Genomic DNA, 26163 nt, shown 5'->3' with positions numbered 1-26163 from the left:
CTCTCCATTAGTGCATGTATAGATCCTGAGCATGTGTGTTCAGGACTGTGTGTGATTACTAACAAAGTGTGGACACAGAGTGTAAATTGTAATTTTCCCATTAGGGATCAATAAACAGATTAAATTAAGATTATGATTAAAACTTAATACATTTACTCTTGTATTTTAGCCCATTTAGGTACAATTAAAAAGGTTTATATTAAAGTACTTGTTTTACTTTAGTATTTCCATTTACTGTTACTTTACACTTCTACTCCACTACATTACAGGGGGGGATATTTAGTTTTAAAGCAATAGTAGGAAGGTCTGGCAAAGCAAGACTAAAGCAACTAATTGTTTTGCACATTGCCAAACTCCCTGATGATCTTATAAAAGTATAAAAGTTATAGAAGTATTTTGATTATTCAAAAGTTGCAATGGATTTTAATGTAACTTGTTAAATGTAAAGGTCCTCGTACAGGAGTATTAGCAACAAATTGTCCTTAAACTATCAAAAGTAAAAGTACTCATAATATAGAGTTACCTATTTTAATGTTTATATGTTAGTATATTATTGTGTATTATTGCATTATTGTTATTGCTGTAATATAATGTCAGGAGTACTTTAAGGACTAAAATCTATAAAACAAATTAAACTAAAACTAAACATCAGGAACATACTCTAAATGTAAGTACGATGAACATCATTTTCTGTACATGGTAAGTGCAAGTCCAGTACTGAACAGAATATTGTCTTGCATTGATATGGAAAAGTGATTTACATTGCTTGAGCATTGGGAATAATTAAAATGAATCTATACACACATAGTTAAAATGAAAGTACTTAAGTAAAGTTCAAGTACTTCAAAATTGTATAACTTGTATTTTGTGTTACTTGGGTAACTGTACCCATTACTTTCCAGCACAGCTGACAAGGGTCATTCTGCTCCCAATGTACTTAAAGTACATTTTGGGGATAATACTTTTGAACTTTGTTTAAAACTTTGAATGCATGACTTTGATTTATAAATTAATATGTTTTGGCATTGCTACTTTCTTAAATAATCGGAATAGTTCTTCCACCATGCGCATTCAGAAAGAGAAACATACAGGTTGTTGGGCTATGTAACATGTGTCCTTGGCTCTGTGAAAATAAACGCTATGAATTAAGGACGATCCTTTTCATGAGTCTGCTGTGCTGTCTGGTTGGATTACATAACCATGACCATGGCCTGCTGCACCTACCCTCGAGATGTCGTAAGAGCAGTGAAATGACGTAATGCCAATGTAGACCGTGCCAAATTGAGACATGTGTTCGCTACAAAATGAACAAATAAACACGCTTAATTTGAAAACACAATTTACAAAGATACGTCTCTTTAAAATAAAAACATCTGCAACTTTTATCTAAAGGAAACCATGACTGGATTAAATTTATTTAAAAACAATGCAAGAGGTCGCACCCGTTGATAGGATGGAGTTGGTTTGATCCTCTTGACGCAAAGTATTCTTCCGCGTTCAGCGCAAGGAACCTTATTTTCAGTGTGAGTGTGACAAAGAGGGAAGGAGAAGGTAAGCACCAAATTTACATCGAGTTTTTAGTCTCTGTGGTAGCCTGCGGGAATTACACGTCAGCGTAGGATTTACACAGAAACCTGAAACTTTAAATACATTAAATGTTTTCATTGAAACCTTACTGACTAATGTTACTGATCCCAGTGTTACGCAAACTATGGCTAACGTAGTTATATCACTGTGAAGCAAGTGATTTCCTTGGCATGTAGCGTCAGTTTAAAATATAAGCTTTGCACACATTAGACAACACCGTTTACTATGTTAAGTTAAGATGTATTTTATCTTTACCGTGTATGTTTTCACGTAGTGTTGTCACGGTCCAGGGAATAGTCAGGGCCCCTTACACCTCTTCCGCTGGCTAAAGTTATCATCTTAATTTCCCTTGTTTTATTTCACCCAAAGCCTTATTTTCTAAACTGGAAACATGTTATAACGTTAGATAACTTCTTCAAAACGAGTAGCCTACAACCTGTGTCTACAGTAGCTACGTGTTCAACTTTCATAGACGCCGTGTCACTTATTCGAGTGTTAACGTTACATAAGGATTTGCTTTAAGCAGAAGAGGTAAATTGTCAGAATGGCCTATTGTAAACCTTGTCCATGTCAGATTCTATTGGTCACCCCCCGCCCCCGTCCCAGCTATTGAAGCTTTTCCCTTTGCTTATTGGTGACTAACCAAAGTCTCACATGATTTTGAATAGAACCTGTGCTGGGAGCATCGATCTACACTACTGTTGAACGATAACTTTCTGTAAACAGCGACGTCAAGCACGCACTGCACGCTTCATGAGTTCAGGTACATTTTAGGAACTAAAAGTCTACCGGCGGTTCCTGTGGCGCCGACAACACTGCCGTCTCCAGGCAACAGCGGGCGCACAGAGCTCCAGGGAACTGGGGATAGGGGAGATGTGTACAGAATACCGGGACAAAAACACTGAAATATGATCAATCCAAACACAAGATTCACTCTCAGTGCTTTCTGTGACATGAGTTGTACTAATGTTTAAAAATACACAGAAAGAATCGTAGCTCGGCCGACCATCACTGTCCAAATGTGTGGAACAAATCTCTCCGCGGCGTGTAGTTATAGGTTTGTCTGTTATTGTTACCTTTAACTTATTAGTACGCAAGCGTGTGGAAACATTTAATCGCAAGGCAGGAAACTTGCGCTGGGCCTTCTTAGGTATGTGTAGTGTAGTTTTCTGTACATTGTCAGCTAGACCAATGTTTTGCACGTTTGCTTAAATAAAAAATTAGATTGCAAAAAAAGTAGTACGCGAGCGTGTCCAAACGTTTGACTGGTACTGTACATACAGTAAACAACACACGATGGACTTGAGACAGGATGTGCTTGTGTTTTGACTGAGCAAAGTAGTTGGCATAGATAATATATCACAACAGGAAGGAGAAACTGATTGCCAAATCTGAGGTTTATCTCCTGGATGATCCTACTTATTAATATAAGTGGGGTGGACACAATAAAGCCCCCCAGTACAATGCAATGCTTCAACTTCACCACAAATGGTTAAGGTACTACTATTCCAGCCGGGGACCCTCGTTGCAAGTCATTGCCCTCTCTCTCTCCACTTGTTTCTGCATGTCCACGGTCCAAATAGGGCAAAATGCCAAACAAATCTTTTATAACAGTTAATATCATCTTAATAGCAATTAATACTCACCCGATTAATTGGCCTAGCGAATATTGTGGCGGATATTAGCTTACTGCGGATATCTGTGTGTCTCCTAATGAAAAAACAAGAAATGTCTGTACAGAGATAGCAAAGGTGCGTTTGAGGTCATTTAGAAACAATGTAAATTAGAAAGCACTGACTGGTTTATTTTACAACTTTAAATGTTCCCTTACATATCAACTTGTTAAATCAATTTGATTTCAAACTAATATCAGATATATAAATATAATTATCTATAATATACAATCAACATTTTGATTATGACATTCATCATTGTTTCATTTTTATTAAAATTTAAAACAAGTTTCAAGACATAAATACATTTTCATTTGCACAACAATCAGGGGAAGAAGTCGTTGGTAAAAAAACAAAAAAAAACTCCAACATTGCTGATATAAAGAAAGTAATGTATCAATTTGCGAAGACAATATTTGCAAATTAATGAACTGATTGTAAATAGGTATGCAGTAAATATAAATGAGATTAGTTTATGAGAAGTAATAAAGATGCATGTATACACACAAAGGTTTGTATAAACAGTAAGTATATAAGATGATCTATAAGTGACAGTGTTATGAGAAAGTGATGAGCTTGAACTTATGTTTCCTTGCATTGGACAAAAAATGTATGGACTATGAAAACGAGATTAATTAAATAACAAATGATCACGCATTCATAATGTTGATTGGTGAAAATATCATTGACATATTCTATTTAAAAAGGAATTACAGGGAAATGTTTTTGACCTATGTTCATCTGACAATAGTTCATCTGACAATAGTTCAGTAGCAAGTCAGTGGGGGTGGTCGGTGTGTGGTGTGGTGTGTGTGTGTGTGTGTGTGTGTGTGTGTGTGTGTGTGTGTGTGTGTGTGTGTGTGTACTTGTCTGCACACATGTCTGTGTCGAACATACTGTTCTCCAGTTGTGGACTAGCCAGCCTACATTACACTGTGAAAACACAATCTCATTGTTTTTACCCTGTGAACCAAATTGAAACTTAAGAGCTCAGAACATGATGTCTGTCTTTTGCTCAGTGGGAAAAGAGCTGCTGTCCTTTACATGAGGAGAAATTCTTTGTGTCGAAAGCAGTGTGTTACGGACGGTATAATATGTGGAGCCAATTTTCCAATAATGCTTGTACAAAAGCCATCATTGTATCGCTTGTAGAATACTGCTCACATATGTTAGCAATCATATTGTTCTATTCAGCTTTTTAACCATTTCATTTGCCTGAATCCCCAGTATTGTTCAGTTGGAATTTTTAACTGAGACAGATTTTTAAAACTCACTTTATATTATACATAATTCTAGTGTTTTTTTTTTTTTTAGGAATGTTTCAGTTTGAAGAATACTAAAATAGTAACAAATATCCAACTCCACAGTCAAAACAAATGTCTACAAGCTGCGTATTTAGTCTAATCAAAAGCCCAAGAGGATTTATTATACAATCATATGAGGTGGAAGTGGCAAATATTTGCAATTTGAAATTTTTTGTCAAAAAATCAAATGATCATACGCTGTTTTGCACTGTTTAAGTGTTGCATGGTAGACTGGTGTAACACTGTTTGTTCTGTCCCTCCTGTAGAGTGTCAACATGTCAGACATTGTCCCTGAGACAAGCTCTTACACCGAGCCCGCGGTGGATGAAGAGGAGCCTCTTGTCAGCAACCTGGACCTCTTCCTCTTCTCGCTGATTGTCGGCCTTGTCGTTTATTGGTTCATGTCCCGCAAGAAGCCTGAGCCCATCCCTGAATTCAAGAAGCTCGACACACTGTAAGTATCCATCACAGTATACCTTAGATTTAATTCTAAAAAGCAAAAGCAGTCGGAAGTTTAACTCGATTCCAATTCAGATCTGACTAAAAAACATTATGAAGGCTGCTGCATAGAAAAGAAACAAGTTGAAACCCTTAAGCTGCCAAATGTAGAGAAGAGCATATGTTGTGGGGGGGTTTTGTTGTAAAAAAGGGGTTTGGTTTGATTTAATATATTGTTATTCTAATTGCTTTTCTACGTTCTGTATATGGTTTTGATTTTAATCAAATCCTTTTTACGGATCTTGGAACATTTACTTGAACAAAATATGTTAAAAACTATCTTGCGATGTGGATGCTGCCAATCTCCACTCCACCACCTGGCAAAAATGACTTCTCTTTAGTTGGACCAATCTTGCTCTCTCTCTCTCTCTCTCTCTCTCTCTCTCTCTCTCTCTCTCTCTCTCTCTCTCTCTCTCTCTCTCTCTCTCTCTCTCTCTCTCTCTCTCTCTCCGTGTTTTAATTCATACAAAACCTATACAATACTGTATGCTGATCTGGAATTGGACATATTATGGTTTATAGGTCAGCACAGATGTTCTGGTGAATGTGAAGAACTGTACTATAATTTGACCGGTTCATAAAAAGTTGTGGCCACCGGGGAGGCATCAGTAAGAATGCACTCCAGACAAGATGTCCCTTATGGTTATTTATTGGAAGAGAAAATGAGGGCGTGTGGTTTTGGAACAGATATAAATGCAAATAGTTAGACCAATCTAAATATGCATATTTCAACAGGTTGTCGCATAGCTTGGGTTACAAATTAGGGACACACGATTTATTTGCAATCATATCGGTATCAGTCAATTTTTTTGACTTCAAGGAACAATTTCAGGAATTACATGCTGGGAACGAAGCAATGTCTGCATCTGGACGTTTTTATCAATGAAAAACGTGTGGACACTGTGTCAAATCCTTCATCCCCATCAATTTGATTGTTCGCATGAAAACCATCAGCCAGATGTTCCCAAACAATATCAGTGGCAGGTGACTAGCAGGCAGCCTGAACACAAACAGCGGCAGCTGCAGTCCACACATTAGGGAGTGTACGATGGTGAGAGAAAATAGAGAGGGAGGTATGTACGTGTGTGTGTCGGTGAGTATGACGTTAGCAGTAACACTATAGCTGTGTAAAAAGTGTTTGTACAGTTTATTTATTGGTGAATATATGCTACAACTCCTCAAAAGCTAAGCCAAGTTAAAGTGAAGGGGTGAGCCACTGCTAGCATCAACTTGAGCACAGGCTCGCTAACTTAGCGATGGCTGGCTTTAAGGTGGACCAGCTATTCTCATTTTAGTGACATGCCGGAAAACCCTGCATGGAACAGGATATTGTGTTTGATGATCCATAGTAATTGATTCATAAATTGATCCAAATCTTTTCACAGATGTAAGTTAAACTGGAATTTTATTAAGTTATACACTTGCTACTAGTTATAAAAGTTGCTTAAAACTAACATGTAACTGTTAGTTACTTGTGTTTTTCATGGTGGCCTTCTGACTTGTTGAGCGGGAACAATGTGACAAAAAGTATGGGCCTTTCCAGATGTTTTGCAAATAAAGAAATGGGTTACTTTTTCAAATTCAGTGTTTACACACGTGTTTCAGTATGTACAAAATAGTATTATCCTAGAAACCTGTTTTATACAAATAATATTAACATTGGTAAATATTGGTTATTGGTAATAACCAAATTTTTCATATATGAATTCTTAATAATAAAAAAATAGCAATCTAACATAGCGCAGAAATAAACACTACTTACATTGTGTAAAGAACAGCCGACTAATCATAGTCAAATTGAGGCACTTAAGGCTTGTAAGGCAACACCTCCATTAATATGCAGCATTATACTCAATTACTCTGATTAAACAATTAAACATGCAGGTAGTACTATGCTTGGCCATTTTACAACTACAAAAAACAAACAGCAATATGCTGGACGGGTTTATAGTGCAAACAAACAAAATGTTAACATCATTAGGAAGTAAAACTAACAACAAATATTGGCATTATTTACTGGTTGTTTGCATGAACTAGTTTTTTTTTTATACTATTAATATCAAATCTCAATACTTCTAGAATCGCAATACATATCGAATTGGCACAGATGAAAGAATCAAATCGGGACAAATGCATATTGTCCCAGCCCTAACCCACACACTGCAAAAGAAACCCAGAAAGGGGCACATAAAATATTATCTATTTACAAACCGGGCAGTATTTCCACACTAGACCTCACTTCCAGAACTGTCAAACCAACTTTCAGCTGTCCTCTTCAGCGAGCGTTGTGCCGTTCTTGATTGGCTGCGGATATCGTTTTTTATCACAATAGAGAAGAAACAATTACCTTATCCTTTACTTAGCCTGAAGCAGGTGTATGAGGGCGTATTGCTTGTAAATGTTCCACTAGCAGTGACCTTTTGTTATCTCTCTCCTTGTCCTGCTCTTTAACACAGCTTCTTTAGCTTAACTAATCTGATCTCCCTCTCGCGTGTGAGTGCCTGTAAACCCGTATTCTCACGTCCTCACTAGCACTGTCACAATCATGAAATTTAAGTTGTTTGGCTTTTCGACCTGTTATAAAAACTGACTTTACCTAATTAAAATATCTTAAAACCTGTACAGTAAAAATACATGAGAATTTGATATGTTCAGGGTCAGCCTGAACAGGAGTTATAAAAATAATAACATTTCTAATATGATGAAATTACGAATGGGTTTTTAATGTAATTTGAGGCAACTACGTTTAAAAAAAAAAAAAAAAAATTATTTCTCAAAGCTTTACACTAAAACCATATGAAACGTTTGTATGGTCATAGAGTCAGGGTAATTCTGAAAAAAGATCTACTGGAAATTTTAACTTACCTATAAAGGAAAGTTTTTTTTAATTTTTATTTTTTTCCCTCTCCATGACAGGTCAAAGATGATTTTTAGCTCCCTTTTTTATTGGGAAAAATAAATGTGTTTTTAATTTGTATTATATTGCGTGCAAGCCGATTGTTTGGCCTGTGGTATCGTTGCTTGTAGAATTCATCAAAACCAAATTGTACCCCAGAACTACTTACAGAAGGACCCTAAACCACTTCATATGCATCTCTACTGTATACCCTACTACTAACTTACCGATTTATCGGACAGAGAACGTTGCAGATTTAGAATGTAATAACAAAATATCACAATGACAATGTAGAGTCGGCCTTATCAGACATTAGCGTCATGGACTCATGGCAGTGTGAGAGGGTGTGTGTGAGGTTGTCTCGTGTCATAGGAGTGTTAACGAATTTAACAAATTAAAAAAATTATTTTTTAGTGGCTTGACGTTGAAGAAGGGGATTTGATTTGCGGGGTATTTTGGTGTCAGTAATTTTATTAGTTGGCAGTCGTTTCAGCTCTGAGATTTTCTCGCATTGCACAGCGCTGTTAAGGAATAATCTCAGAGATTACGTTATGTTCTGCCCCTGAATAGAAGTGGTGAATGTAGGCTACATCTAACAGCAACTTAATGCTATATATAGTGTCTGGCTTTTGTTTTATATTTTTATTATTGGCTTTTTGTTGAGTTTCCTCCTAGCAAAAAAAATAGACATGGAAAGGCACCTGATTTAGATAGAAAAGATGAGGGGACTCAGAACCAAACCCTGAGGGACCCCAGTAGTGCGAGTACAATGTTCAAACCATAGACTGTCAAAAATATTGGATTTACAGCAGGGACCCATTGGTTTGTGGAATACAGTTAAGCCTCAGGTTTGGCATTTGGCTGTCCCCATCTTGTTTTTCAGAAGTGACCATATTTGGACAAGAGGGCAGAACTGTGGAGGATGATGTGGTTAAGACAGTGTTGTCTATAGTTTAAAGGGAATGGAAACCTGCTGATTTTCAATGCGGTAAACCGAATAAAATGGCGGAGTGTTACAGATGGGTGAAGGGAGGCCTCCAGGTGACGTTCATCTGCATATGTGGCAGTACACCGAGCCAGTTGAAAATTAACCAACTTTCCCTTAACATTAGCACTAGTTACCTAGTTTGTTTGGTAAGGTGCTAAACATGACATTTTTAAGGAGAAATTATTATTCTCCATATTAACCATTTATAAACTGAAAATGCACAGTGAAATGGTCAAAGTTTTAAGAAGGAATTTCCAAGTCTATTTTAATTTACAGATTACCATGGATACTAATTGCTAAACCTCTAGCCTGATTGACAGGTCCGTGTGTAGCCACACACTCATGCGTGAATTACCTAATAGAAAAGCTGTGTGAAAGCTACAACTGCCAGCATAACCTTGCTGAGAGCTGTCAAACACACTGCTGCGACCATAAATCAAGAGAGCCTTTATGGGCATGTAACGACCCTTTCCTCCCTGCCACTAGGTGTCCCTGTGCCTGTTTCCCGGGCTTTCTTGTTTGCCGTGTTGCAGGTGCTAATTGGCGCACTTGGGTTGGTGGTGCTATTTCTGGCTCCTGCTTTCAGCAGTTCTCTTTTGCTTGAGCAGGCATGGCGTAATGGTGACTTCTGTTTATTTAATCGTTGGTTAAAATAATATATATTTTTTTTTTAGCAGCCTACCCTCATTAGGCTCATTTGAGACAAGCTAGGTCTGCATAGAATTGATCATTGGCGATCGGCGCCCAAAGCATGGCGGTTAGTTTTGTGTCCGACTTAATCCCAAGTTGCTCTGATGCCATGCACACGTGGGAAACAATAACATCATAAAATCAAGGCGGCCACAGGTTTGAGACTCTGTCTTAATAAATACAACTGGAGACATGGTCAAGGTGATGAATGGGTCCGTTAACATTTTATGAAATAAAAATTGGGCCTAACGGGATATGAGTGTTTCTGTCACTTCCTGTTCAGCCTGAAGACTGCTGGAAACGGCTGGATCCTGTCCGACTCTACCGTGGTTATTTGTCACCGCAACCGGCTGCTGCCACTTGCTCTTGTCTACTTTACAGGCCAGGTGCAGTTTTTCTCTGACAGGCCTATTGTTTCCATTTTCTTGTCACAGTCTCAGAGCCTGGCTGTGATTAGCACCTCCATATCATCATCTTGCTTCAGGAAGGACATTTGGTCTCATAGGAGCCAAAACAGAAGAACCTGTCCAATAGCAGTAAGATCTAGATGACCATGGTTTTTATTCCAGTTTTTTTCTGACATTGGAACCTGCGGTGTGCTCTGGTAGACACTTTATTTACCTAAACCCAGCTGATGGAAACGCAACTTATTTTCAGTGGCCTCCCCTTCCGCTGGCCACTTTAGGTCCCTCCCCACCCACGATACAATTTGTTTGGTAACCAGAGTAAAGACCTGGGCTAGCAGCAGCCTTGATTGCTTTGTGGCGGAGGTCTCGCATGGTTATGTGAATGGAGACAGTGTTGGAGGCCAAGTGGGGAGAGCTTGAAGGGGGGAAAGACCCCTGTAGAGCACGTTTTGCTTTGGGAAGAGGGTACATCTGTGGAGGGCGGGAATACAGGAAGGGAACATAGAGCTGTTCTCCCTCCCCTTAAAGGGAGCAGTGATTACCTAACTGTTATGAAGGGGGAGTAGTCTTCCATGTCTTTCCTGTGCTTTTGTTTTTGGCCCTGAACCCATTTTAAAAGTTCCCTGGAAAGCAAATGAGGAGGGTGAGCCAAGCTGCTTCTGTGAGACTTCTCCAAAGGTGGAAAGTTGAAGCAAAAGACAAACAACCCTTTCTTTGCCCTGAGTTAGTGTGTGTCTGTGTGTGTCTGTGTGTTTGTGTGTGTGTCATTAGAGAAAGGCCATGTCACGAATGGAATCCCTTTATGATAAATGAGGTTGCCATAGCAATTACATTCCCCTCTCTCCTCCAGTGAGATGGGGGCAGGGGATACTTCAGAAAAAAAGAAGAAAAAACTACCATTCACAGCGCTTTTCCCCCCTTCTTTAATGGTCCACCGGGGAGTTGCTCTGATAACCAGCCAAATGCTCAGAATGGATCTTGTAAACGTTTTCACCTTTTAGATTGGATAGGAAAAGGGGCGGGGATGAGGAGGAAGGCATTTTCAGCTAGAGTGTTTCAGTGTGTGTTTGTGTGAGTCAAAAGTGTGGGTCTGCAGCTGAGCTACATTTTATGGGAAAGGCAGTTTCCCACCATTGTGTCCTCAGCGGTTGCCAGACACTGACAGGGCTTGTAGGCTGGGTCTGTGTGTGTTTTGTGGAGTTCTGTATGTGTGTGTGTGTGTGTGTGTGTGTGTGTGTGTGTGTGTGTGTGTGTCAAGGCACTGCTGGGTTTAGCGCAGCACAAGGAAAGGCAGAGTTTAGATCGCGTAGGAGCCTCCAAGGTGAAGGCAGGCAGCTCTTCCAAACCTGTGAGAGTCCAACTGCTTTCCTAGATTAGTTTAATTTTTTCCATTCTGTGGTTGCGGAGTGTTGACATCCTGCTTTGATTTTGAGCGTGACGGTTCCCGGCGTGGCCTAGCCAGTGGTGCTTGTGGCATTGGTGAGCTAAAGGTCTGAATGCCATGGGCTGTGTCTTCTCCCTGCCAGAGGACAGGAGAGATGCTGCTGAGAGGTCCGTAAAGTGATTTATTTACTGCTTCGTCTAAGGCTTAAGAGATTGTTTTGACAATAATTGCTTAAAATTGTCTTAAACATTTGCTGCCAGCTATTGTTTAATCATACTGTTTAGTTTCATAGCAGAGATCACACATGGGCATGTAAGTTTTTGAATTCCACCTTATGATTTTTAAATGGTGAACTTGTGGCTTGTTTACAAAGTAAGCTCAACACACACTGTATTCACTTGTTTTTCTGCACACACTGGCAAGATAGGTTTTGAAAAACCATACATGTTCCTAGTTCTCTTGTGTAAGAGATGGTCATAAAATCTGACTACGAACATAATTTGATTATTGGGTCTTCTGTTTTTTCCCCTTTTCACAAGCTCCTCACTGTTAGTTACCATGTAAGCTATCATTATGTTGAACATTTCCAGTCCCAGTTCCATTTTATTTTTTTTAAATTATAAATCCGAATGCATAATAGAGAAATATGCCATTGATTGTAGCATCATAAGATCGTGAGAGTTTGTTAGTTAGTTAGTTAGTTAGTTAGTTCCTGGATTAATTAATGGAAAGTTCATTCTGACAGTGTGTATGTATGTAGATAGATACTGTGTGTGTGTGGGGGTGTGTGTGTGTGTGGGTGTGTGTGTGGGGGGGTGTGTGTGTGTGGGTGTATGTATATATATATATACACACCCATGTACAGTGAGGAAAATTTGTATTTGAACACCCTGCTATTTTGCAAGTTTTCCCAATACTTCTTTGAAGCTGTATAATACAAATAAATAGTTAAAAAATCATAGATTGGGATTTTTATTTTTACATTCTTACAGTGGACATGCACCTACGATGACAATGTAGCCGGGTGTTTAAATACTTATTTTCCTCACTGTAATTCCACACGTGTTCATTCCTAGTTTTGATGCCTTCAGTGATAATATACAATGTAAATAGTCATGAAAATAAAGGAAACGCATTGAAATGAGAAGGTGGTTCCAAACCTTTGGCCTGTACGATGGATGGATGGATGGATGGATGGATGGATGGATGGATGGATGATAAGCTGTAAACTATTTGTACTAAACTGTAAATTGTTCAAACAATGAAGGAAAAGGCGTTCACTATTATGATCCTGTCTTGAAACTTGTCAAACTGGCACTTTGTCTAAAATAATCTTGCTCAATGGCTGCAACTACAGTAGTAGTCCCACAACACTTAATGATGTGTTCTCCACCATGATTTCTTCACTTAGTTTAGTTTTTGCCCATATGTTTTTTTTTTTTTTTCTGTATATTGTTCTAATTAAGACTTTGTACTCTTCGGAGATTAAAATATATCAAAGAATATCTTTTGCTCTATGTACTTTATGATTAATTGTACACATGCTCAAGATACCTTGCATTTGTTGATAAGGTATTCAGATACTAGAGATTTAGAACTCTCGTCACCTGGCTATTTTCTAATTGTGCTCAGAAAATCCTCCCCATTGACTCACTGGTCACAATTAATAACGGAGGTTTAATGCTTCAGCTTGGGGGAAAAAGGCTTGTTTTAATAATAATTTACACTTTGCTTCAGAGTGCAGTACGAATTAACCACGGGGGGCAATTTTTATGGGATCTTGGGCATCAATCCCACATGCCTGTGCTCGGCTGTTCTGTGGATGGGTTCTTTAGGTTGTAAATTGTGACTAAATATGTGTTAGAGGTTAACTATAGCAAATAACTGTATCTATTTTGCATAGATAGATAGATGTTTTATGGCTATCCTACAGCCTTGTTTCTTTTGGATGTGGAAAACACATCTTCATCTGGCATACTATTTCTGTTTGTAGTTATGTGTGGACGTTTTATTCCTCATTCAGTGCAAACAGTATGCAGCTGTCCACTTGGACCTTTTGATGCTAAATGAAGCGGCGTTGCCTTTTATTTGGCTCAATAATAGATTTTGCTTCCTGTGTTCCCATTTTACTTGTAGTGTGTTTTCACAAGTTGTTTGATCTTTCCCCGTCCATTAATTACTCCCTAAATGAATCTGACCACTTTACAATACTGAAAATTGTGTGATGTATGCTTATGATTAGTACATCATATGCTTAATGTGACTAATGCTTGTATGGCTGCTTAGTCACCGCTCTGCTACTCCCAGTTGTTGAAAGACCAGATGATTTGCTCACATTTCCAAGAGTTGTTGCTACACATGTATTTACATTCTGATTATTTTCATACATAACTTGCTATTATGAGAATATTTTTGGTAATTATTATATATCCCAACACAGCATATTAATGACTGCATCACATTAAACAATAAAAACCGATGCTTTAATGGAATGTTATGCAATAAATCGCATCAATCACAAAAACACTTGAATAACTGTTGGGGGGGTGGGATGGATAGCTTACCTGGGAGAGCGCTCGTATGTAGAGGTTTACTCCTCGACGCAGCACCCCCGCATTCGACTTCGACCTGCGGCCCTTTGCTGCATGTCATTCCCCCTATCTCTCCCCTTTCATGTCTTCAGCTGTTCTGTCCTAAAATGGACCAAAAAATAACCTTAAAAAAACAAAACTGTTGGGTATCAAGGGGTAATAACATAACTAGGAGTCTTCCCAGAGTCCAGTTCTGGATGAGTTCAGGAACTCGCCAAAAATCATGGAGTTATTCACGGCACATCAATATGATCATGTGACCCTGACGCTGTAAATCCCGGAATTTCAGTGAATGATAATGTTGTCTACCATTTCAACTCTGTTTGTTTTTTAGCCTTTTAGCTAGAAGATGATTAAGTAGTACAGTAGATCCAGTTTATCACTAACAAGTATTACCTGCTCCTGTCTCAGGAGTTATTATTCTCATTTTTTTATTTTTTTATGTTATCTAGCACTTAAAGGTTTGTTTACAGCAGTCATGTTTATTAAGCCATCAGGAAGACAGGTCTATATTCACTATGTCGTGAATTCAGCTCAGATTTGTCCAAAGATTTTTTTAGACGTTTAAGTTATACTACTTCTACCTCGCAGAGTTAAACAACAAAAGGCCTTTTAGACCCAACATGGTTTTTGCTGCATGTGACGCTGGGTTCAGCGCACATCTACAACACGCTGTGCCCAAAGTTCAACCAGGCCTTGCAGCCCGCGCTTTGCTTCATGCAGCAAAATGCAGTTACGGCTCAAGCCATTAGAAACAATGAGTTTCAGAGCTCAGCAGTGCCGCTGCTGCCTTTTGGTCTGAAAAGCCCTTAAAGCCATTGCATGCATTGCAACCTTAATAGCACACAACATCCCACACCCATCACCACCATACCCTACTGCTTTCTGGGTACAGATACAGAACACTGAGGTACAAATCAAGTACAGATTTGGCTATGACATGATATATGGTAGGATGTAACAGGGGTTGGTCTGGTAATTGTCTGTTCAATCACCTTTGCACCTACATGCTAGAAGCTGGAGAGGGGTGTGTTTGGGTTCTTACTTTTGTCTGTTGACCGCAAATTTCACCGGATCCACGTTCACCTTTGCACATATTTTCATGTGCTACTGGATATTGTTGTTTTTGTATTTCATGCTTTGAAATGGACAATAAATCCTTAAACATATATCCGGGGTGGAACTGGATTATTCAAATGGAGCGTCCAACACATGTTAATTGTTCCCTGTCTAAGCCTGACAGCGGCTATAGGTAGTTCAAAGAAGTAGTTACAAGTATGTTGACCTTTTTTATGAGAAAAGACAAGACATTTTCTTTGAATTTACCACAACTGGTGTTTATTGTCATTGCTAAATAGTTTTTTTTTTAACCACACCTTTTGTGTTTATTTAAGCTTAAATTATGTAATAACAAGTCAAACTGGTTTGTTTTCCCCAGAGCACCCACCACAAGAGAGACCAGTTTCATCGAGAAAATGAAGAAAACAGTGAGTGATGTAGCTTTAATTTTTGTACATTGTTTCTGCTTCAGTTCTTTTCTGTGTGAACAGTCTCGTGTTTCCAACATAGATATATTATCCAGAAGCAGTTTTCTTTCTGTCATTCCAAAACACTAACTTAGGGTTTAAAAAGAAAAACTGTGAGCCAGTTGGACTTGCAGATGTACAAGGTTAGACAGTGTTGGTGTTGTTACCCTTTACCCGTTGTTGATCAACCTTGGTGGTTTTCCCCAGTAAAAATCTGATTGCAAGTCAAAGCACTTGGTTTGAAAAGGGAATGCTAGTCGTCTTAGTTAATAAAATTGTCCTCCCTTTTTATGCTCAGTGGATGAAGAATATGATGGCTATAATGGCCTGCTGCTAATGGGATTAATTTGTATGCAGTTCTAGATTTAGAAACCCTGTTTTGACTTTGATGGTTCTCTGTTGTTAAGCCTTGAGAAAAGACTTTGGTTTTGAATCATTTGGTTTTGCAGCAAATAGTTCAGATTCCATGATGCTAACAGGAAAGAACTTTGGTCCACAGTGCCATTTCATTTTGTCTCTGCTTTTCCTTTCTATGAATGTAATGGCAACACTGTAGGCATGGATAAAGTATTTTGTGATTCTCACAAATACATGTACAGATGGAGCTGGTTAAAAATCCAAAGAAAAAAACTGAATGTTGGAGAAAGGATGGTTGTTTTTTGTCTTCATTTGTATTTTGCAGTCATGTAAAGGTATTTTGCCCTTTTTTTGCATTTTTTAATTTGGGTTGTGCTCTTATCGCCATGTTGCATGCAGTTTTGGGGATTTTGGAGAAAATACATTCGGAATATGGTTATGCTAAATTACAAAGGCTATTCTACATCTGTTTTATATGGTGTGTGTTTAGGTGGGTCAGATTCACATGGTAGTTCACAAGCTTTTACATGCCCCAAGTAAAAAGTTTTTCTTTTCTTAATTTGTTACCAGGGCAAGAACATCATTGTGTTCTACGGCTCCCAGACGGGCACAGGAGAGGAATTTTCTAACAGACTGTCCAAAGACGCTCAGCGCTACGGCATGAAAGGAATGGCTGCTGATCCAGAGGAGTATGAAATGGTAATTAGCATCAGTTGAACAACATACAAACCACAGACTAACAACTAACATTCTTTTGGATATGACCTATTATAGCTGCCAGTAAATTATTTTTAATTGTGTCATGGAAATAGTAACACTGCAGCGCTAAAGAAGTATGTTACTATAACAAAACAATTATTCAGTTAACACCTCAGTAGTTATGAAATATTCTCCTGAATTGTCCAGACTAGAGCCTTTAGTCATTATGATGATGACACAATACACATATAGTAAATTCTAACTGAGCCAAATAACAGTTTATAATACTTGCTATAGTAATATTATTTATTGTAATTATACATTTGCTGTGCTGAAATGAAACCTGTCTAGGCAGATTCAGTACATATGGATGCAAGGAGATCATAATCCGTGTGATATTTCAGTCATTGATACAACTGCACAATATTATATCCTCAGGCTTTATCAAAAAATGTGTTGCAACACTGCTGTGAGCCCTGGTATGGACATAGATAGTATACTTTGATTTTAGTCATAGTTAATTACTTGCAAGTTTGCTGACAGGGCAACTCTTAAGACAGGTGGTCGGATATTGAAGACAAACTTTTGTACAATTAGTAGTTCTTCAGTGTTCACTGTCTCCAATTGTGATGTCTCATGTTCCAGGGGGAGCTAGCCCGTTTGTCTGAGATTAAAAACTCCCTCGCCATATTTTGCATGGCCACCTATGGTGAAGGAGACCCAACAGACAACGCCCAGGACTTCTATGACTGGCTACAGGAAAATGATGATGAAGACCTCTCTGGACTAAACTACACTGTGAGTCCTTATGCTCAAGTTTTGTATACATAAAATCCTTCTAATTCTTACAAGCTTACAATAATGCTGAGAATTGTCTAAATTATTATAAAAAATGTCACTGTATAGGACACACAGCTAAGGTAGGCGGTGTAGCCTGGGCTTTAGGCTTAGTGTGCATAATCAAATTGTGACCTAAGAGGTAATTGCTAATGAAAACAAAATCATATGTTGAAAACAAAGATGTAGCATTTATTCTCTGATTGCCAACAACGGTTTTGCCACAAAGTACCAAGTCATGTTTTGCAGAGGTGTCAAATACATATTTCCCTCAATAAAATGCAGATCAATTTATAACAGTTTTGACATGCGTTATTGTGTCGCTCACTCTTCAAATACATCTACCATTAAAATTATAGACTGATAATTTCTTTGTCATTGGGCAAATGTACACAATCAGCAGGGGATCAAATACTTTTTTTTCCTCACTGTACATATTATGAATTGAAAGATATTCATTCAGTTGTCAATATAGAATTTTCAAGTATTTTGCTTGTACATGGGATATTGAAAATTAGTCTATTTGTCTTGCCAGTCTATCTTATTGACGTACAGCACAAAGGCTTAACTAGCATGAACTGTGTCTGCCTTTTGTGTGCACCATGAAAGAAGAGGCTTTGTGCGTTGTCTGTCTGTGCACGTATACGTCGTTCCGTCTTTGTTGGGGTGCAGAGCCCCTGGCCTCTTTGAGTGAAGGGAAATCTAGTTAAATACTCCTGCATTTCATCTATTGTCTCTGGTCTATGTTAGAGCAACTACATACATTATCATTATCAAGTCATTGAGAGATTTTTCACGGTCTCAGCATGGCACGTTGTTTACATTAATTTCCTAGAATAAATTGACTGACAACAAAATTTGATACACTATCAGGCTTAAACCAGAAAGCAGTCAAACATCTGCATTGGTTATTGCTTAACTGTTTATTTCTTTCAAGATTAAGCTAAGGCCACATACTTATGGGTTTTCTCTGTGCAATATTCTGTCTCCAGGTATTTGCTTTGGGAAACAAGACTTATGAACACTACAATGCAATGGGAAAATACGTTGACAAAAGGCTGGAAGAACTTGGGGCCAAGCGCATCTTTGACCTTGGTTTAGGAGATGACGATGGCAAGTAAGTGACCTGTTAATCATCAAAGTCAAAAAAGGAACTGATTACTAAACATTCCTGTAAGTGGAAAATGCAACACAAAATAACATGGTGTGGACATCAGTATGTGATCCTGAGGCACCCGTAGCCTAGGAACTACCTTTTCAAAGGTGCACCATATGTTTCTCACAAGCCATTCAGAGCAGACTGGGCTTTTTGGTAGGGTGGCTTAAAGAGACGGGCACTTCAACAGAGTGTTTCAGACATGTACAAGTACATGCAGACATACAGTATGTGAAAAATGTGTTTTGAACATTCTAGCAAGAAACCTTGTCTAGTAGAAAACCATACACAAGTGTAAACCTGAAAATAATTGTTTGTATGTCTCCTTTAGAAAGAAAAATTGTATATTTATAAATTTTACATGGTTATATAGATAAGAAGTCTAATTTGTTGAGCAAGAGCAAATTCAAATGCATTTCTCAGCGGTCCCGGTTATGTCTTTCAGTCTGGAAGAGGACTTTGTTTCGTGGAGAGAGCAGTTCTGGCCGGCTGTCTGTGAGCACTTTGGAGTTGAAGCCTCAGGAGATGAATCAAGGTTCATTCAAATTTAAATCATTATTTATTGCATTATTTTCACCCTAAACTTCACCCCCCACTCGCACTCTATTACTTTATATTGTATTAAACCCGGGAACATTACATATAACAGATGATGACAGCGGAAAGCTTGCAATCACAATAAACATTAACTGATGTGTTTTTAAGTAAAGGTTAAGTATTATATTTTCTGCTTCAGATGTAAGGTAGTTTTCACATAATGCCTATTTTTCAGTAAGATAAGGAGGCTATATTTTCAAGTTGGCTACAATTCTTTCAGTAGAATTTCCACATGGACTGTAAATTGGGCCTAAACTGTAAAAATGGTCAAATGGGCTAGGTTTAAAATGATACTCTACCCAAAGTCTTTTTGTTTGTTATTTTTTAAACTGTATCCAGATATTGGCCAAGACTTAATCAGGACATATCTTCTTTATGATAAACTTCACTCACTCACTCACTGTGTGTGGCGGTAATACGGTATACCGCAGGGTCTTAAAATAGCAACAGTATCAGTTTCAATACAGTCATTAGGGAGAGGGAGAGAGGGAGAGAGAGAGAGAGGGAGAGAGATGCAACGAGTGACCTGGTCTTGAAGAATCGCACAACTTCTGCAGTTTGGCAGCATTCCGGGTTCCGAGGTTTCAGTCTTAGATTTTGCCATTTAGTTTCTGATCACGCCGTCTGATCCTTACGTCATCATTTTTAATTAGTCACGGTAATACTGTATACCGCTGTAAAATGGGGAGGAGGTTTGACGGTATCAAAATTTGGAGACCGCCCAACTCTAGTGTGTCTGTCTGTCGAGGCTAACCCTAACCTTAAGTTATTTTTCCTTACAGCATACGGCAGTACGAGCTAAAGGAGCACACCGACCTCAACATGAACAAAGTGTACACAGGAGAGATTGGCCGCCTGAAGAGTTTTGAGGTCCAAAAGCCGTAAGTGCTTTGGCAGAGACGTTGCACACCACCTAAACTCATTCATCATTAAAGTGCTGTCTGCTCACATTTCACCCACATTTATAACCAATGGCAAAGTTAACCAAAGGTCACTTTATTAAAATGAAGCTTTCTGCCCCCTAGTGGACATTGGAAACATACTTCAGTAGTTTTTTTTAATCAAAAAATAAATAATCTATTTAAAGAGTAATAGATCTTTGTAGTCTTTTTATTAAAGTGAGATTTTACCTTTCTTTTGTGACTATTTTCAACCCTTTGCATTTTTACATTTAAGTGTTGCTGTTTTATTTTATAGGCCCTTTGATTCGAAAAACCCTTTCTTGGCCCCAGTTACTGTCAACCGCAGACTCAACAAAGCCGGTAATAGACATCTTATGCACCTGGAACTAGACATAACAGGCTCCAAGATCAGGTGAGACTGGTTGCAAATACTGTATCTGTAGTACATTTCTGGATAATGCAATACAGGTCAAAGTCTGAATTTGTCACCTTCTGTGATTTAAGATATGAGTCAGGAGACCACGTTGCTGTTTTCCCCACAAATGACTCTGCGTTGGTGAACAAGCTGGGAGAAATCCTTGGAGTGGACCTTGATGTGGTTATCTCTCTCAACAACCTTGATGGTATGGCATTGAAAGCCTGAAGCAGGTCAACTTGAACAGATCGTCCCTCCCTTGATATCTAGACTTGCAGTATCTGCTCACCTAATGCAGAGGAATTGAATTTTGTTATATTACTGCAATTTAATGTTATTGCTGTAATAAGTTTTGTTATAAATTAAATGTCATAGACCTTAGATGGCCATCAGATGTACTTTGTAGTTAGGCAGCTCCTGGTCAGTGTTTATTAACATCATTGGAAATCTACGGGTATCTCTTTGTAACTTCCTGTACAGATATATATTTGTGACCAATGAAATATGAAACCAATTAAAGCCTGCTTTTTATAGACATTCAGTGTCTCAGGTAACCATAGTTATGTGTTAAATATTGGTGAAACACAAAATGAATTACCTGAAAGTTAAGGTTACACGAAGATCTATCTGAGCAGTATGTTGACCTGTAGTGTTGATGTTTATTTATATTTGGCCCTTGATAAACATTTTAAGCTTTTATTAAACATTTAGGATAACCAGTTGATCATGAAATGAATGTAGAGACAAGTTTATATAACAAAAAAAAAGGTTTTATATATTTTTAGAGGAGTCCAACAAGAAGCACCCATTCCCCTGCCCCACCACCTACCGCACTGCCCTCACTCACTACCTGGACATCACACACCCTCCTCGCACCAATGTCCTCTATGAGCTGGCACAGTACGCCTCTGACCCCAAAGACCAGGAGAACATGCGCAAGATGGCCTCTTCCTCACCTGAGGGCAAGGTCAGTACCAGGTGGTAAAGGTTTTTGGGTGTAAGTTTTAGAAACGTGTTTAACCCCAAATTGAAATACAGTCATTATGTTGTTCATGGTATAGAAACACAGTTACATCTCGCTCATCTCTGTATGTTTGTGATGACCTTTTTGCAACCCTTTTCCACCTCTTTTTACACTCTGTCTTTTTGTTGCTGCCTCTGTACAGGCACTCTACCAGAGTTGGGTGTTAGGTGCCAGTAGAAACATCCTTGCTATCCTGGAAGATATGCCTTCTTTGAGGCCTCCTGTTGACCACCTGTGTGAGCTGCTGCCTCGTCTCCAGGCTCGCTATTATTCCATCGCCTCCTCCTCAAAGGTAATTTCCTTGTTCGGCGGGTAGTCCAATCCTTTAAACTTTTGTCACAGACTTATTTATTTATTCACAAATGGTCTCTGATATGCGTATAAGCAACAAAGACACACAGAAATGTTAGTCAGGTGTGAGAATTAAAATAGAGGGCTGTTTGGAACTCTGCTGTTCTGTAGGTTCACCCCAACAGCATCCACATCTGTGCCGTAGTGGTGGAGTACGAGACTGCGACAGGCCGCATCAACAAGGGAGTTGCGACCAACTGGCTTAAGAACAAACTGGTCACCGACAATGGCCATAAGTCCACTGTTCCCATGTACATTCGCAAGTCTCAGTTCCGCCTGCCCTTCAAAACCACCAACCCAGTGATCATGATCGGCCCTGGGACAGGCATCGCCCCCTTCGTGGGCTTCATCCAAGAGAGGGGCTGGCTCAAACAACAAGGTCTGTGTACACGTGTGTACGTACGTGTGTGTGTGTGTACGTACGTGTGTGTGTGTATGTACGTACGTACGTGTGTATGTGTGCGCGTGCGTATGTACGTACTGCCCATAAAGGGAGGAAAAAGGCATGTAAGGGTTGATGGATACAAGTAATCCATGCTTTAATAATCTTAATTCAGTTCTAAGCATTCTCAGTTACTCTGAACATAGGCATATTCATTACTTTAGTAGGAATTGTGAACTAGTATGCTTACAAAAGTACTTGATGAATGTGTGCAGTATGTCAAGATGTCATGATTTACTTGATCGGTTATACTTTTTTCAACCTCCAGTGGAAGAGCCTGAATGGAATAAACAGCATGTACAATATAACCAATGTTTTGTTTCCTGTCACAGGAAAGGAGGTTGGAGAGACGGTGATGTTTTTTGGCTGCAGACATAAGAACGAAGATTATATCTACCAGGAGGAGCTGGAAGAAGCGGAGAAGAGGGGAGTTCTAACACAGCTTAATGTTGCTTTCTCCAGAGACCAGGAGCAAAAGGTATGTCTGTCTAGCTCACTGGTGGTAGTGGCCCTTAGAGCTTAACAAAAATATCTTCATGTTATTTAAAATATTGAACACCTTTTTGATCAAAAATACATATTGAGAATAAGGAACAACACTGAAAAATAATCAGTTAGACTTAAAAAGTGTTTGTACTGTATGTTATTTATCATTGTGTGATGATAAACCCTTTTTATTGTAATGTGTTTGGAACTTTCAAACAATTTTTTCACTTTCAAAAATTAAGGTGTACGTACAGCATCTCCTGAAGAAAAATAAGGAGGCCATCTGGAAGCTGATTCACTCAGACAACGCTCATATCTACGTCTGCGGGTAATTAACACATTGGACCAGCAAAATTTTACATTAAATGTTATATATTTAAAAAGATCAGACTTTTACATTATTATATTTATGTTGTGACCTGAATGACTTGAATCAATATTGACAATCACTGAGACCATCTCATATGAAGAATTAAGAATTTACACTGGAGGGAAAACTAATGCTGATATTTGGAAACTCACACATTCTCTTTGGTGATTTAGCACCTTCTAGTGGGATAGTGAGAATTGGTTTACACTGCCATCATTTAGAAATCAAAAGAAAATAACTTCCACCATGTTTGAGGTGAACATTGTTGCTGGCTGATGATCGGTTCTTCGATTAAAGGAAAATATCTTTCAGTAGATGGATAAACAAAAATGTAAAATATGGGGGGGGAAAACACTGACAATCAGACTTTCAGACTACAGCAGGGCTCTTCAACGTGTTTTAAGCCAAGGACCCCTTAACTGAAGGAGGCATGGACAGGGACCTCCTACTACATATTGTACAAAATAGGTTGAAGATTAAACTAGGCCTAAAATACTGTGTAGTGCGACCTAAATCCGTCATACATACCTTTTAGTGCATAGAATACTAATCTTTTTTTAAGATTACTTTTTGGGCCTTTATTGATGGGACAGCTAAAGACATGAAAGGGGAGAGAGAAGGGGAAATAACATGTAGCTAAGAGCCGCAGGTCAAGGAGTTACACCTCTTGATACGGGTGCCCGCTCTACCAACTGAACTATCTGGACGCCCAATTGTTGGCATCATTTTAATAAATCATCTTTTATGGGGCACAGTGAGTCTTTAGGATGAATTGTATCTTTGGATGGCTATTTTAGTGACTACCTTACCTAGAGACCAGTAAGCCTATCATCAATGTGGATCTACACTACCGGTCAAATGTTTGGGGTCACTTACAAATTTCCATTACACTCCATTATAGACAGAATACCAGCTGATCTGAGTGGGTGGCTGATCTTTAATGCAATATCTACATTTCCCATTATCAGCAACCATTCATCCAATGTTCCAAAGTCACATTTTGTTTACTAATTTGATATTATTTTAAATAACTAATAATTAAACTTATCTCAGCTGGGATTCTGTCTATGATGTAGTCCAATGGAAATTTGTGAGTGACTCCAAACTTATGACCGGTAGTGTATATTTGCTAATAATATGTGGGAATTATGTTTAGACATTTTAATTTTTGAAAACAACTTTACAAAATTGACAATAATTTGGAGCGCCCCCATGAAGTGACTCTGAGGAACCGCTTGGGGTCCCGGACCCCCTGTTGAAGATTTCTGTTCTAAAGTGATTCTCTTTCCTATTTAGGGATGCAAAGAACATGGCAAAGGATGTGCAGACAGCTCTGCATGAGATAGGAGAAGAACTGGGAGGCATGACACGCACGCAGGCCACCGATTACATCAAGAAACTGATGACCAAGGGACGCTACTCACAAGATGTCTGGAGTTAAAGAGCCTCAGTACCAGCCTTAAGTTTCACTACTTAAGTGTTGGTTTTTTTTTAAAGTTTATCAGAACTGAATATAAAAACATGAATCCCTTGTTCATCACCCTGGTTAATGAGAGCAAGCAGAGGAGGCAAACACTACCTTGGCACAATTGTTGATAAACACATTCAGCAATTTCAACATTACATAATGTATCTGGACCCCAGTGTGTATCTCCCAGGGTCCTCACTTGAGCCGTGGTCTCTGACCAAACCATGGTTACCCTGTCTGGTTTGTCCAAGTTTCTGATATAAATTATTGAATTGGTGTAATTAGGATTTTGACTGCAATTTAGGTGCTTGGAGGTTGGGTATAGGGCTCGCTGGCTTGAAATTCCTCAATCAATACAAATGCAGTAAAGAGTCGTCTTCATTTCAGATTAAGTTTTGATTAGATTTATTTCTACATTAATGAGTCAATCAGAGCAGCTTCATCAACTGATGACGACTCGTGGGTGGGGCAGGGACTCACTGCGCCCCACTTCTGGATGTACGTGATATAATCCCATTGCTTAGTAGATCGTGTGAACACTTGGAGACGCTTTAGGCATGAAAGGGTGCTGATCTTAGTGTCTCAGAGCAGATCTTGTTGTACTTTTTATAGTACTTAAACTACGTTAAATATTTCCGAAAAAACGTTTGCATTCTGTGAGGAAAATGTTTGATGTAACGAAGTGCATCATGGGTGCAATTACTTTTACCTTTGTATTTTGACAAGGGATTTTGCCTGTTATGCATAATTGCTGTTTATTAAAATCAGTAACAGTAAACTTTTTAGAGGCACAAACAATCATGCAAACGGGGAGATCATTCATAGAAAAACATTATCTGCCTTTTATTTTATACATGAAACAAGATGAAAATGAATTTGTAGGTACTCTGTAATAATTTTAAAATGTCATTTGAAATTGGCATGGTAACAGAGGTTTTGTTTATTTTATATGCATCTGATAGCAGGAGTATGTAATGAAATGGAATTATCTTGATTTTTTTTGTCCAATCACATATGCACCACTACATGGAGAATATGACCAGACATGGCAAATCATTTTGTTTCCCAGCATCTGTGCTTATCTCAGCACTAATGTGTGAATATGGGGAGTTTGAGGAGGTCAGCAAACCAGTTGAAGTGCAGCCAGTGCCTTTTTTTAACACTGCCTTATGTATTAATTTAGCATTTAAACCCTGACTCATTTTAGTATTTTTTTTTGCCATGCTTACATTATGATAGAAAGTCACTTCATCACTTTTTCCTCCTTTTTATGATGTAATAATTGATTTTATCAAGGCATGCCTGTTTTTATGAATAAAATTGGAATAATTGGTTGGGTTAGTCACTGTTTTGTGATTAAACAAGGTTAAAGTTTGAGTATATATCTATTATGCAATTTATTCACCATCTGCACCGTCTCCAAGATATGTACTGAACTATTGGTTAACATTAGCTGAACAAATACAAGTTATAAGGACTGATATTATAAATACTGTTCTGGGTTACAGCACTAAT

General features: G+C 38.5%; 1 protein-coding gene across 2 annotated transcripts; it reads left to right on the top strand.

The window, feature by feature from the left end:
* The first annotated feature begins 1439 nt into the window (after positions 1 to 1439).
* On the top strand, positions 1440 to 25979 carry porb (P450 (cytochrome) oxidoreductase b). 2 transcript variants are annotated; one of them, XM_034862284.1, is made up of 16 exons: positions 1440 to 1551; positions 4831 to 5018; positions 15457 to 15505; positions 16472 to 16600; positions 17246 to 17398; positions 18430 to 18554; positions 19039 to 19128; positions 19973 to 20071; positions 20388 to 20504; positions 20597 to 20715; positions 21293 to 21474; positions 21674 to 21823; positions 21994 to 22261; positions 22657 to 22802; positions 23053 to 23138; positions 24477 to 25979. In XM_034862284.1, exons 2-16 carry the CDS (start codon positions 4840 to 4842, stop codon positions 24619 to 24621), a joined length of 2037 nt encoding a protein of 678 aa, XP_034718175.1. In that variant the 5' UTR covers positions 1440 to 1551; positions 4831 to 4839; the 3' UTR covers positions 24622 to 25979. The 2 variants fall into 2 exon arrangements, with proteins under 2 accessions (XP_034718175.1, XP_034718185.1); XM_034862294.1 differs by lacking the exons at positions 1440 to 1551; positions 4831 to 5018 and adding an exon at positions 11331 to 11594.
* Positions 25980 to 26163: the final 184 nt, after the last annotated feature.

This window comes from Etheostoma cragini, chromosome 3, assembly GCF_013103735.1.
Source record: "Etheostoma cragini isolate CJK2018 chromosome 3, CSU_Ecrag_1.0, whole genome shotgun sequence".
NCBI classification, from domain to species: Eukaryota; Metazoa; Chordata; class Actinopteri; order Perciformes; family Percidae; genus Etheostoma; species Etheostoma cragini.
Note: the sequence above shows the minus strand (reverse complement) of the source record. Positions and strands in the feature narration are given on the sequence as shown.

Bases quoted from the DNA above. Each gene is read 5' to 3' on its own strand.
- porb (XM_034862284.1), top strand. From the start codon at position 4,840: ATGTCAGACATTGTCCCTGAGACAAGCTCTTACACCGAGCCCGCGGTG. The intron at 20,716-21,292 runs GTATGGCATTGA...ATATATTTTTAG, and splicing joins CTCTCTCAACAACCTTGATG to AGGAGTCCAACAAGAAGCAC. The intron at 22,262-22,656 runs GTCTGTGTACAC...TTCCTGTCACAG, and splicing joins GGGCTGGCTCAAACAACAAG to GAAAGGAGGTTGGAGAGACG.